The following is a 13,657-nucleotide window of genomic DNA, read 5'->3' as shown; positions in this document are numbered from 1 at the left end:
GTCAATCCGTTGCTGCGTTGCGACGTGATTGAAGGACAAACCAACAAACCAATAAACCAAAAAACAAACACACTTTCGCATTTTTAATAAGGGTACTGATTCACTACCATCATTGTAGTCGAACAGTGCGTGTTGCCAGTGATAACATAAAATGGATTCGAGACATGGTCACTACTCACTAACTATAGACCTCATATTAAGAAATTTCTAGTTCTCCTACGGTACTGTGCCATTACTTAGAATCTATCTCGTCTATAGTTTATTAATCACTCCAAACCAGATTCTTAGGGAAATGTATAAGCAACTAATTGTGTAATGTCCCTTGCAGCCAGAATGGAGCCTCGTGGATCCGATCTGCACGTTCCTGTTCTCGGTGCTCGTGCTCATCACCACATTCAACATCATCAAGGACACCCTACTGGTGCTCATGGAGGGATCTCCCAGGGATGTAGATTTTCAGGTACCTACACATTTTATTTAATTTGAGATGGACCTCGTCTTCGCCGGCGAAGACGCTGTAATAAGGTTGAATTGCGTGATAGGGAACATTGTCGGTCATGATTTGATCGTCGGGATCGTTAAGGACGTGCTTAGGGCGCATTTTATCGGGGGGGGGGGGGAAAAGCTCCTTTAGAGTAGTCCACTTTTATAAGCCGCGTCGAAAAATGAAATGAATGAATGAAAGTTCATGAAATGAAATCTTGAAGCTCTTTTACATTTTAGTACCACTTTTATAAGTCCCATCGGAAAAATTCGTTTGCGCGGAAAAGCGCAACCTACGCCGACTAAAACCGAATGTATACGCCAATGAAATACCTACTTTTTTTTCTCTGGCTCGGTTTCCGCACTTAACGTTTCCGTCTGTTGTGCAAAATACCTACTTGTTTGAAGTTAATATTTAAATACAGATCAATAGACTATCTCGCTCGTAATGCGTGCGTAAAAAACATGGCGCGTAGGCGGCAACCAATAGCGGACAGGTGCGCGCTGTGATTGGCTGAGATATTTTCGCGCCATTCAAAAATTACATTTCTGTGCAGGTCCATCGGCGCATCGTATAAAAGTGGTAGCTTACTGTACAAGGTAAAAAAGTTACATGATTTTGTTTTATTGTTTTTGCAGGAGGTAGCAAATACATTCCTGTCATTGCCTGGCGTGGTCCGGATACACAATCTTCGCATGTGGGCATTGTCGTTAGACAAAACCGCCTTATCTGCTCATCTCGCTATTCGTAAGTACCTACCACTTTTCTATTTCATTGGGCAAGGAAAACATTACAATAAAACTAATAGCTAGACTTGCTAGACTTATTTAATTACTTTAAAAATCATGCTCGTGTGGAATAGTGCCAAGAACATTCGCCAATGGGGATCCACCTTGGACGATAGGTTAAATCGTCCAAGGGATCCACAGGCAAAACGGATCTCAGAGGGCGCCACAAGAGGTCCGGGAAACGTCAATGTCAAAATGAACAGTCTTTGTTTTGTTTTGTTGTTATCGATACAATCAAGATACAATATACGATTGTTTCGTGAATTATTATACTATAATATATAGGTACCTAGTTACATCTTTGAAGATAATTTATAAATTTTATAGATACCTGGACGCTCGTACAATTAAAATTATGGCGTTTGACAGGTCAGGGTTCCACAGATGTCATGAGATGACATATTGTGTACATGTCTATCCAAATGTGGCAAAAGTAAAATGGCGGACATGCACATGCAAATGGTGGACATGACTCCTGCATTCTTATTTCTTACTTACACATTTTCTGGTAATTTCAATTTCCCAGGTACCGGCGCTAGTCCACAAAAGGTCCTGGAGCAAGCAACGCGGCTGGTCCACGAAAAGTATAACTTTTTCGAAATGACGCTTCAGATCGAAGAGTTCAACGATGGGATGGAGGCATGCAGCCAGTGCAAGATGCCGCAGTCCTGATCCATAGTATTGAATCTATAGAGGCTGATCGTAGTTTAGGTACAGGATGATTCCGATATGGGCCTGATTTATCTGCGTATGGCAATGGTGCTGATTCTGATAGTAACTGAATTTTAGAGTATTTGCATCTTTTTCTTACCAATGTTATAAAAAACCGGCCAAGTTCGAGTCAGACTCGCGCACCGATGGTTCCGTACTCGGGTATTTTTTTCGACATTTTGCATGATAATGATAAATCAAAAAGTATTAAAAAAAATAAAAATATGTTTTAGAATGTACAAGTAAAGCCCTTTTATGTGATACCCCACTTGGTATAGTTATCTTACTTTGAAAATTGAAAATACTTAATTATTTGTTTATGAACACATTTGAATATTTTTTGTGATGTAGCCACAATTTTTTTCCTTTAATTGTGCTATAAGATAAGACCTACCTACCTGCCGAATTTCATAACTCTAGGTCAACGGGAAGTAAAAACTCAGAGTTAATTAATTAATTAATTAGAGAGTAATTAAATCATTTTCCGTTCTTTTTTAATAATACTAAACAGAAAAAGATGCAAATACTCTAAATTAAGTTTAGAGAAAAACATCTGACACCATGTTATTAATATATTAGTCGCGTCGGATTCATCTAAAAACATCAAGCAGTCGTGCTTGAAATTATATTTATTTTTGAACTAGATGATGCCCGCGACTTCGTCCGCGTGGATTTAAGTTTTTAAAAATCACGTGGGAACTCCTTGATTTTCTGGGATCAAAAGTAGCCAATATCCTTCCCCGGGATGCAAGCTAACTCTGTACCAAATTTCATCACAATCGGTTAAAGGGGTGAGCTGTGAAAACCTAGCAGATAGAGACAGACAGACAGATAGACAGACAGATAGACAGACAGACAGACACACTTCCGCATTTATAATATTAGTATGGATATGCTACTGTACTTACAACTTAATTATTAGTAAAGTAGATACTAAATTCGCCTTTATGTGGAAGTCTATCTTCCAGTTAAACTAGCTGTTAGGTTAAAGATGCCTGTGTGAATTTAAATATTCTGATGAATTTTAAAATAAAATTAGTTTTTATTATCGTAGTTTTTTATTTAATATTTCATGGTTTATCCAAATAGACAAAAATCGTAATCACAATCAAAAACGTAAAAATCTATCGAACTTATTTATCTACCTACTTAAATATATTGTGGCTAACGGTATTGATGTACATCGACATTTAGGAGATAGCAGATAGATTTGTAGAGCGATGTCTCTGTCCTTGAGACATAGGTAGGTATGAGTGACAGAGACAACGCTCTACAAAGCCGTCATTCTAAAGGTCGATCTTATCTACATTACTTTCTGCCGCTTACGTACATCCTTTTCCAATACTCAGTCTTTTTTTATCTATTATCTAATTAATAGATAAGCTAGGTACCTATATATATAGTCCGTATAAAATGAGAACTCATTCGCTATTTTAACTCTATGTGTCAACTGTCACAGTTGGCACAAAAAGTTAAAATGGCGAGTCAGATCTCATTTTGACCGAATTATAACTTAGCGGCGTTGCTATTTATCAAAAACACCATACATTTTTAGACAAATTAACGCACAGTGCGACAACTGACAAGGCTCTCTTGGCACTTGATTGACATTGACAGGAGGCGCTGTTGGAGAACAAAGGCTTAGAATATTCAAACAAGAACTAAGGGACACTTGACGGCAACGTTAGTTCCGATTTTCGCCACGCGCCAAGATAGCCTTGTCGCACTGTACAGTACGCGGCCGAAAGTAATGTACCTAGGTACATCGCCCATCGGCCTTAAGAATGACATTTCGGCTTTGAAGAGCGTTGTCTCTGTCACTCATACCTATATGACATTTTGTCGGTCTCAACGACAGAGACAACGCTCTACAAATCAGCTATCTCCTACGTGCTGTAGTTGAGAAACTTTACAGATAGATACGTTGAAAATAGACGTTAAATTTTATTGTGCCATGCCGCCCTGTGCCACTTATAATGCAATGTTGTTCTAGCGTTATTTTTGGTCGGTATACTATGTTAACTTCTATACAATTATACTGTATAATTCCACATAGGTATACAGCGGGTTTGAGCCAGTTGCTTGAAGTACTCGGCAGAAGCTCTGGCCGTGCGAGTCTTGTTGGGCGAATCGTAGTCCACCTCATACAGACCGAAACGCTCTCTGAAAAAAAACTGATACAAGTCAGCCATTGATGTTGCAACTCGCAGTCTAAGATGGAAGCGGGCTAACAAGGGGTATGGCAGTTTCATTAAAAACCCATATCTTAACCATAGATGATACAGCCCACGAAGAGTTCCTACAAGAAATATTACTTTTGAAAGCACTAACCTTTAAAAAAAAACTATATAGTGTCATCTAACGGCAAGATACAAAACTACGTCTTAAACTTGTAAGTTAAGACATCTAGCGGTGAGGGTACAAAATTTTGTGACTTGAATCTGTTCGTGCACCTTTCTCTTCTACGATTAGCAACAGCTACTCGTCAATAATTGGCGCTTTAAAATATTTTATTTTAAAGCGTCATCACCATCCATAGAGCAGAAACAAAGAGGAGTTGGCCTAAGCAACTGTGCACTGTGATTTTCAACTAGGTCCTGACGTCATCACTGTGGGCGGGGCCTTAGTTAGTATGCTGTCTGCGTTCGTCAGGTTCACATATATTGAGACTCGTATTATCGGTGTGTTTTCGCGTTTTTAAGACAAAAGGATGAAGTGTTGTGTTTTATCGTGTCAAAGTTATTCAGACAGACGTTCTGATGCTATGAATGGTATCACATTTCATTTGTAAGTAATTTTATACGTAATTATTAAAATAGTTCTAGATTATTGACATCTAGTGTGAGATAGCTGAACTATGTAGTGACATCAATATATCGATGTTAGGTCGCTAAGCGAGTAGTTTTGCTACTAACCCGCAGATGGAAAATTGAGAAGTGGGCGGCGTTCCACAACCCCTCACCCCGCAAAATGTCACTCGATATTTCATAGGGAAATCTTAATACAACATCTCCTCTTTGTTTCTGCTCTATGTCACCATCACACAATTGTTGAAATGTTCACACATGTAATGAACATTTCAACTCTCTACCTATTACGGTTCACTTGCCGACTCTCAGACGGACGGACAGACAGCGGAGGCTTAGTAATAGGGTCCTTTTGGCCATAAAAATAAAAATAAACTTACGAGAATCCTCTAGTCCACTCGAAGTTGTCCATCAAACTCCAGTAAGTGTACCCAACCACTCGACACTTGTCCTTCGTCATCGCCATCAACAGAGCTTTGAGGTAGCCGTCCAAGTAGTTGATACGACGGCTGTCCTTCAAGCCCCGCTCTAAGGACATGCCGTTTTCGGTTATGAAGACGGTGGGGTTGTCGTATGCCAGCCGGACCCAGTTGAGGGACTTCCTGAAGCCCCATGGGACTACCTGTGACAAAAGCAATGCTATTCAAGACAAAGTCAAAGTCAAAGTCAAAGTCAAATGATTTATTCAAAATAGGTAATAAATTACTCTTATTGATTGTCTGGTATAGTGTTAGATTTGTAAGATAATATAGTGGTGATAATTATAACGCAAACTTAAAACTAAAGCTACGAGGGTTCCAAACGCGCCCAGGTCTGAGAAGAGCCCACAACAAACTCAGTGACATATAAAACAAGTGCGAGTCAGGCTCGCGCAATGAGGGTGCCGTACTACAGTCGTATTTTTTCGACATTTTGCACGATAATTCAAAAACTATGATGCATAAAAATAAATAAAAAACTGTTTTAGAATGTACAGGTGAAGACCTTTCATATGATACCCCACTTGATATAGTTATCTCACTTTGAAAGTTGAAAATTTGAAAATACTAATTATTAGTTCATGACCACAATTTAATTTTTTTTTGTGTGATCTAACCCTAAATTCACGGTTTTCAGATTTTTCGACCTGGAGAGTGACAGGCTACTTTTTATCTCGGAATTTCAGAGTTCCCACGGGATTTTTAAAACCTAAATCATCAGGCATCAGCATCAGCTAGTAGAAAAACACAACTCCTCTTTTTTTGAAGCACGGTTAAAAAAGTAGCCTTGGTTAAAATTCTTTACTTGTCGGTGAAAGTCCCGTCAAAATAAGTTCAGCCGTTCCGAAGATTAGCCCGTTTAAATAGACAGACAGACAGACAAAAATTTTAAAACTTGTGATTCAGTTAAATATTATCTTTCCCGTATTAGAAAATCACTTACTTTTAACCAAGTCGAATTGGCTTTAGGCCACTCTTTCTTCTGCGACACAATGCCACCCATATCAGCCACAAAAGACGGTGTTAACGATATCTTTCCTTTGTTCTTGGCTATCAGGTAAGTCGTATAGTGGTTCAGGCCGAGGAAGTCAGAGGAACCTCGGATCATGTCGATCTCTTATGGTGTAAAGCGTGGGAGACGGGAGCGAGTGAAATGCTGACGTCTTGATATCGTGTCAACTCTCTTGCGCATGATTGGAGGATAGTCTCCCGTCTTGGAGAAGATTGGGTGGGCGAACCATCCGAACTGAAAAAGAAAACAATATTCTTCTTACACGGATCAACGGTACTAGTATATTCTGTACGGTATAAAGACAGTGGTCAGTACCCGTAGTATAAGATTTTACGTCTCACCAAACGTCGCTAGAATTCGAGAGTCGAAACACAATAACATCAAAGTAAAATGGATCTAAACTGCCTTGAATTTAAGTCAAAAATTCAATGCCACTGATTTTAATTTCGCAACGTTTCCGCTTGGAGCGCTGGCTATAGATGTGTAGACAAACTTGAGCTTTAAAACAAGGTAATTAAGATCCAGTTTACTATAACGCGGAAGTGTTTCGATTCTCGAATTCTAGCAACGTTTTGGTGAGACGTAAAATCTTATACTACGGGTACCGACCACCGGCGAGAAAACGACTAACTATCGGCGATTTTCTCTCTGAAGAAACGCATAATAAATGTACATTCCGTGTAAACGAAAGAGATGCATATATCAAAAGATGCTCTCTGACTGTTCACACTGCCGTCGACGACTCGCTTTACTAGTTTTGTCGCTGAGCGACGAGCTTTCAAAAATAAACTCGCTCAGCGATATTCGTTCAGCGATGCTAGCACGCTTGAACACGTGTAACGCGCGCGCAGGTTTGCACAGGACCAGGGTGCGTAAACTTAGATCAAAAAGTAGGGAAACTAAAAAGTAGGGAAACGCACTTGCACACTCGCTTATAGCCCGGCGACAAAACTATCGAAACTTGTTCACAGTTGCTTCCCGCTGATCGCCAACTCGTTTAAGTTTCTAGTTCTACTCGCTTCACTGCCTAACGATAACGGTACAGTTCGGTAACGGTATTGGTAGGTAACGGTACTCATTGTACCAACAAACGGCTTAGACCGTTGTTTCAACATGCATGCAAATAATTGTGAAACCAACTTTGATTAGAGTTAATTAAGGGGTGGTTTTCCCAAAAACTCAGAAATGCATTTGGCGATTGAAAAATCAGCCTCGAACAAAATAAAGTAGACTCAAAGGGAGCTTTGCCAACTTGTCACTACTTTCACACAAGTAAATAAAAGGGAATTCAGTAGAAAGTTGAAGTAGTAGAAAGTTTAAGTAGTGGAAAGTTTAAGTAGTAGGAATCTCTTACGTAGAACTGTCTGGCAGTCTCCGCAGCAATCTGGTCAGCATCAGAAGTCGTGGCCGGCTCCAGCCACGAGAAGTTCAGGGTGATACCGACACTCTCTGAAATGTCATACATCTAGATTTCTATACTAATTCTATAGGTACTATCTAGCTATACTAATAAATTAAACTGAAGTGTCTGTCTGTAATTTCGAAGTACCTAACTTCCTCAAATTAAGCTCATATGGTTATTTGAAATGTACCATAACTGAATCACACTTTTATAAAATATTCTGTTTGAACAGGCAAATCTTCGGAACGGCTGGAAACCCCCCCCCCCCCCCCCCCCCCGTTCGACCCCCTAAAGTCCCCCCAAGAAGACCTATTTACTATAATCAAGTCATGAAGTCATTGACTTGTAATAAAGAGATAAGTGATACCACAGTTCATTAGGTAGGTATCTACTCTCAGAAACTAATATAAATAAAGCCGTATAAATGTAAAATGTTGCAGCAATACAATTTTAGATTTTATTTTATGTATATAAGTTAGAACATAGAGCAGAAACAAAGAGGAGATGTTGTATTAAGATTTCCCTATGAAATATCGAGTGACATTTTGCGGGGTGAGGGGTTGTGGAACGCCGCCCACTTCTCAAGTTTCCATCTGCGGGTTAGTAGCAAAACTACTCGCTTAGCGACCTAACATCGATATATTGATGCCACTACATAGTTCAGCTATCTCACACTAGATGTCAATAAGTGTAGAAATTACGTATAAAATTACTTACAAATGAAATGTGATACCATTCATAGCATCAGAACGTCTGTCTGAATAACTTTGACACGATAAAACACAACACTTCATCCTTTTGTTCTTAAAAACGCGAAAACACACCGATAATACGAGTCTCAATATATGTGAACCTGACGAACGCAGACAGCATACTAACTAAGGCCCCGCCCACAGTGATGACGTCAGGACCTAGTTGAAAATCACAGTGCACAGTTGCTTAGGCCAACTCCTCTTTGTTTCTGCTCTATGAGTTAGAATCACAACAGAAGAGCTCTGATATTGTGCCTGCGCAGTGGGTGATTATCGAAACCAACGTATTTCTGAAAGGAGCGGATAAGCGGGGCACCCCCCGCCTCATACCCCGATTGCTACCTCGACCTGTCGCGTACTATAGGAAGAGCCTTTAGAGGATTAAGCCTTTTATTACTGAAAAACATAGATTTACAAGGAAGAGATGCTAATTCCTTATTGTAAATCGAACTAAAGTATGAGATTTCAGTTGTTCTTATTATAAATGCAAAAGTGTGTTTGTTTGTTGGTTTATTGGTTTGTTGGTTTGTCCTTCAATCACGTCACAGAGGGACCAACGGATCGATGGTGACTTTTTTGCATGGGTATAGTTGAAGACCTGGAGAGTGACATAGGCTACTTTTATCCCGGGAAATCAAAGATGTCCCACGGGATTTTAAGAAACCTAATCGAAGAAGAACTGAATAGAAATTACTTGAAGACCAAAGTCTTCGAACAGTGCGTGTTACCACTTACCAGTGATGACATATGGATCCGAGACATGGTCGCTAACTATGGGCCTCATAAGAAAGCTCAGAGTCACTCAGCGGGCGATGGAGAGAGCTATGCTTGGTGTTACTCTACGTAACAAATCATGAGGAGATCCGTAGGAGACCTAGAGTTACCGACATAACTCAGCGAGTTGTCAAGCTGAAGTAGCAAATTAAATCCACGCGTACGAAGTCGCTGGCATTAGCTAGTAAAATAAATAATTAGTGATTACTTATTTTATCCTTGTATTGGTCTGTATACAAGCGGTACACCATGCCATGTGCCCGGAGCACGTTATGAGCACACAGATAGTCTTCGAAGCCACTGGAGTGCGCGCCTGGTGCGTCGTAGCCACCGTAACCATCGTGGCAGAAGGACAGTGGCTCGTTGAAGGTCAACCAGACGTTCACTTTGTCGCCGAAATGGTCGAAGAGTACCTGAAATGTGAGAGATTCTAGGTCAACCCACTACCTCCCATGGCCCCACCAACCTCGCGATTATATGGGCCGAAACGCGGGAGGGCGCCCGTTCGGTACTTGCTCGGTGGCTTTTCCCGGGGCGCCTTCTTGACTCCCTACTAATTATTTCTATCCTTTCCTTGTACCTATGAGTCTTTCTCCCCTTTCTGTGGCAGACGTGCACGATAAAAAAAAAAAAAAAAAAAAACGCAGATCCCCGCGTGCCCCGCGCGTGTCCGGATCCTTCCTCAAGCACCCAATGGTCCACGATCACGGTCCGAGCTGTTCCGCCTCTAGTGCCAGTGGTGCGCGAAGATTCTAGGTTAGTAGAATCCAAATAATTTTAAATACATAATTTTTGATAAATTTCGGACCGGCAGGAATCGAACCCGCGTCTCCTCACTGGCAGCAAGCTAGCCGTAGCCTAGTGGTCAGAGCGTCGGGCGCGATCCCAGGAGACGCGGGTTCGATTGCTGCCGGTCCGCAATTATTGATAATGGATTTAAAATTATTTAGAAAGAAACTTATAAAAATACAGGAATCCATGCTTCCATATCCATACCAATATAATAAATGCGAAAAGTTTATGTCTGTCCGTCTGTCTGTCAGTCTGTCTGTCTGCTAGCTTTTCACGGCCCATCCGTTTTCGGCGGGCGATTTTGATGAAATTTGGTACAGAGTTAGCTTGCATCCTGGGAGAGCACGTAGGCTACTTTTAATACCGAAAAATCAAAGAATTCCCACAGGATTTTAAGAAACCTTAATCGAAGAAGAACTGAATAGAAATTACTTGAAGACCAAAGTCTTCGAACAGTGCGTGTTACCACTTACCAGTGATGACATATGGATCCGAGACATGGTCGCTAACTATGGGCCTCATAAGAAAGCTCAGAGTCACTCAGCGGGCGATGGAGAGAGCTATGCTTGGTGTTACTCTTCGTAACAAATCATGAGGAGATCCGTAGGAGACCTAGAGTTACCGACATAACTCAGCGAGTTGTCAAGCTGAAGTAGCAATGGGCAGGGCACTTAGTTCGAAAGTCCAGCCTCCCAGATTCTGCAGGATCCAGGCAGATCCCTACATCATCATCCCTACATACATCGTCATGACTGGACGGATCAATGGCTTCAATCAGAAAACATCAGTGATAGGTGAACTTACTCGAGCATAATCCACAAAGTACTCAGCAATGATAGGGTTGGTCCATCCTCCCAGGTCCTGCAGGGCCTGAGGTAAGTCCCAGTGGTACATCGTCACCATTGGACTGATACCATGGCTGTTCAGCTCATCGAGCAGCTCCATGTAGTACCTGATGCCATCTTCGTTTATTTCACTGCAATGCAAATGGGTTTTCTAAAAATAAGTTTTTTTGAGTCTGAGTTATGGAATCATGGAATTGTCAATCAGGCAGTATAGAACCTATCTAAAGCCCAAATAAACTGACAAAAACCGGCCAAGTGCGAGTCAGGCTCGCGCAACAAGGGTTCCGTAATACAGTCGTATTTTTTCGACATTTTGCACGATAATTCAAAAACTAGATGCATAAAAATAAATAAAAATCTGTTTTAGCACGTAGGTACATGTGAAGATCTTTCATATGATACCCCACTTGATATAGTTATCTTACTTAGAAAATGGGAAATACTAATTATAAATTTATGACCACAATTTAAATTTTTTTTGTGTGATGTAACCACAAATTCACGGTTTTCAGATTTTTCCCCTATTACCAGCTATATACCTACCAAATTTCATGATTCTAGGTCAACAGGAAGTACCCTGTACCTAGGTTTCTTGACAGACAGACAACAAAGTGATCCTATAAGGGTTCCGTTTTTCCTTTTGAGGTACAGAACCCTAAAAAAGGTGCAGTGGCGGATCCGTGCCAACTGTAAGTCTCCGCAACCCACTTCTACTCTATCGCAGGCAAGGACGTCGTCTTCCAATAATGCCTTAGAAGAGACGTTTGTTCTCTCCTACCACTTCATCGTCTCGTAAAAGATAAATGAGTATACCTACTTGCTCAACCCGTTAGGCAGGATCCTCGCCCAGGATATGGAGAAGCGGTAATGCTGAACGCCGAGGTACTGCAGCATGGTGACGTCCTGCCGGAACAAGTGGTAGGAGTCCGCCGCGACGTCGCCGTTGTGGTGGTCGAAGATACGGTCTGGTCTCTCGTGGGTGTATCTGTCCCAGATACTTTCGCCTTTTCCTGATGAAGTAATTTTTTTAAGCATAGCTTTTAATGGACGTTTGGGGCGGAAAATGGTAAGGATAAAACCAACTAACGCTACAGTCATTAAATGTAAGGACTAAGTAGGTATGTATTGTAAGTTGTGTTGTGGCAATGGGCAGGGCACATAGTTCGTACAACCGATAGACGTTGGGGTCCCAAGGTGTTATAAGTTTCGTGTAATTACTAACACCAATATGATCCTTTTGTTGATGGAATTAAAAACATTTTATTTATTTATTTACTTACCTGATGTATTCCATCTATCTGGTACGCGGCAGTGGCGACGCCGAATATAAAATGGAACACTTACCTGATGTATTCCATGCGCCCTCTATCTGGTACGCGGCAGTGGCGACGCCGAATATAAAATGGAACACTTACCTGATGTATTCCATGCCCCCTCTATCTGGTACGCGGCAGTGGCGACGCCGAATATAAAATGGAACACTTACCTGATGTATTCCATGCCCCCTCTATCTGGTACGCGGCAGTGGCGACGCCGAATATAAAATGGAACACTTACCTGATGTATTCCATGCCCCCTCTATCTGGTACGCGGCAGTGGCGACGCCGAATATAAAATGGAACACTTACCTGATGTATTCCATGCCCCCTCTATCTGGTACGCGGCAGTGGCGACGCCGAATATAAAATGGAACACTTACCTGATGTATTCCATGCCCCCTCTATCTGGTACGTGGCAGTGGCGACGCCGAATATAAAATGGAACACTTACCTGATGTATTCCATGCCCCCTCTATCTGGTACGCGGCAGTGGCGACGCCGAATATAAAATGGAACACTTACCTGATGTATTCCATGCCCCCTCTATCTGGTACGCGGCAGTGGCGACGCCGAATATAAATGGAACACTTACCTGATGTATTCCATGCCCCCTCTATCTGGTACGCGGCAGTGGCGACGCCGAATATAAAATGGAACACTTACCTGATGTATTCCATGCCCCCTCTATCTGGTACGCGGCAGTGGCGACGCCGAATATAAAATGGAACACTTACCTGATGTATTCCATGCCCCCTCTATCTGGTACGCGGCAGTGGCGACGCCGAATATAAAATGGAACACTTACCTGATGTATTCCATGCCCCCTCTATCTGGTACGCGGCAGTGGCGACGCCGAATATAAAATCATCAGGAAAGCATAGTTTTTCCGACGATTCATAGGAAAATGTGCCACCAAATCTGTAATATTAAAGTTTAACTAATTTTTTTAAGTGCGTAGATGATTTTTAACTAAGTAACCTAACTATACAACTTTTTATTAATTACGACCCATCCATTCAACCGATTTTGATGAAATTTTAGCACAGCGATAGCGTTCATCCCGGGAAAGGACAAAGGCTTCTTTTTACCCGGAAAATCAATCCCACGGGATTATGAAAAACCTATATCCACGCAGATGAAGTCGCGGGCAAAAAAAATTTTGAAAGAAAAGCTTACCCCAAGGTGGTAAACAGCACCGAAGCTATTATTTTCCAAGTCATGTCGCCTGTCCGTCGTCTCTGCGGCGACTGATAGCCCAATGACATTGCATTCGTAATTGTTTATTATTATTATCTGCAATAACTAGCTACTAATAGAAAAAAATAAACAAATGTAGGTAGGTAATTGTGTGTGTACGTATTTAACTATTAACGCAATACTTGGTAGCACAAAACAGCGTTTAGATAGGTAAGTTTTCTCTAAACTTTTAAAAATTCACGCTCACTTCGCTTTTATTTCATACCTTTATAAGTATAGATCTGTCTAAATTATT

At 41.2% G+C, this 13,657-nt stretch overlaps 1 protein-coding gene and 1 pseudogene across 4 annotated transcripts in view; one reads left to right on the top strand and one right to left on the bottom strand.

Moving 5' to 3' along the window:
• ZnT35C (Zinc transporter 35C) overlaps nt 1-3,031 on the top strand; it is a 25,894-nt gene extending 22,863 nt beyond the window's left edge. For all 4 annotated transcript variants that reach the window (XM_034978302.2, XM_034978298.2, XM_034978309.2 and 1 more), the window contains 3 exons: nt 329-460; nt 1,123-1,231; nt 1,799-3,031. In XM_034978302.2, coding sequence (XP_034834193.1) covers nt 329-460; nt 1,123-1,231; nt 1,799-1,944 — 387 coding nt within the window. In that variant the 3' untranslated portion in view covers nt 1,945-3,031. The remainder of the gene's footprint in view (nt 1-328; nt 461-1,122; nt 1,232-1,798) is intronic.
• Nucleotides 3,029-13,657, bottom strand: LOC117988498 (myrosinase 1-like; annotated as a pseudogene).

This window comes from Maniola hyperantus, chromosome 2 (assembly GCF_902806685.2).
Source record: "Maniola hyperantus chromosome 2, iAphHyp1.2, whole genome shotgun sequence".
Taxonomy (NCBI): domain Eukaryota; kingdom Metazoa; phylum Arthropoda; class Insecta; order Lepidoptera; family Nymphalidae; genus Maniola; species Maniola hyperantus.
Note: the sequence above shows the minus strand (reverse complement) of the source record. Positions and strands in the feature narration are given on the sequence as shown.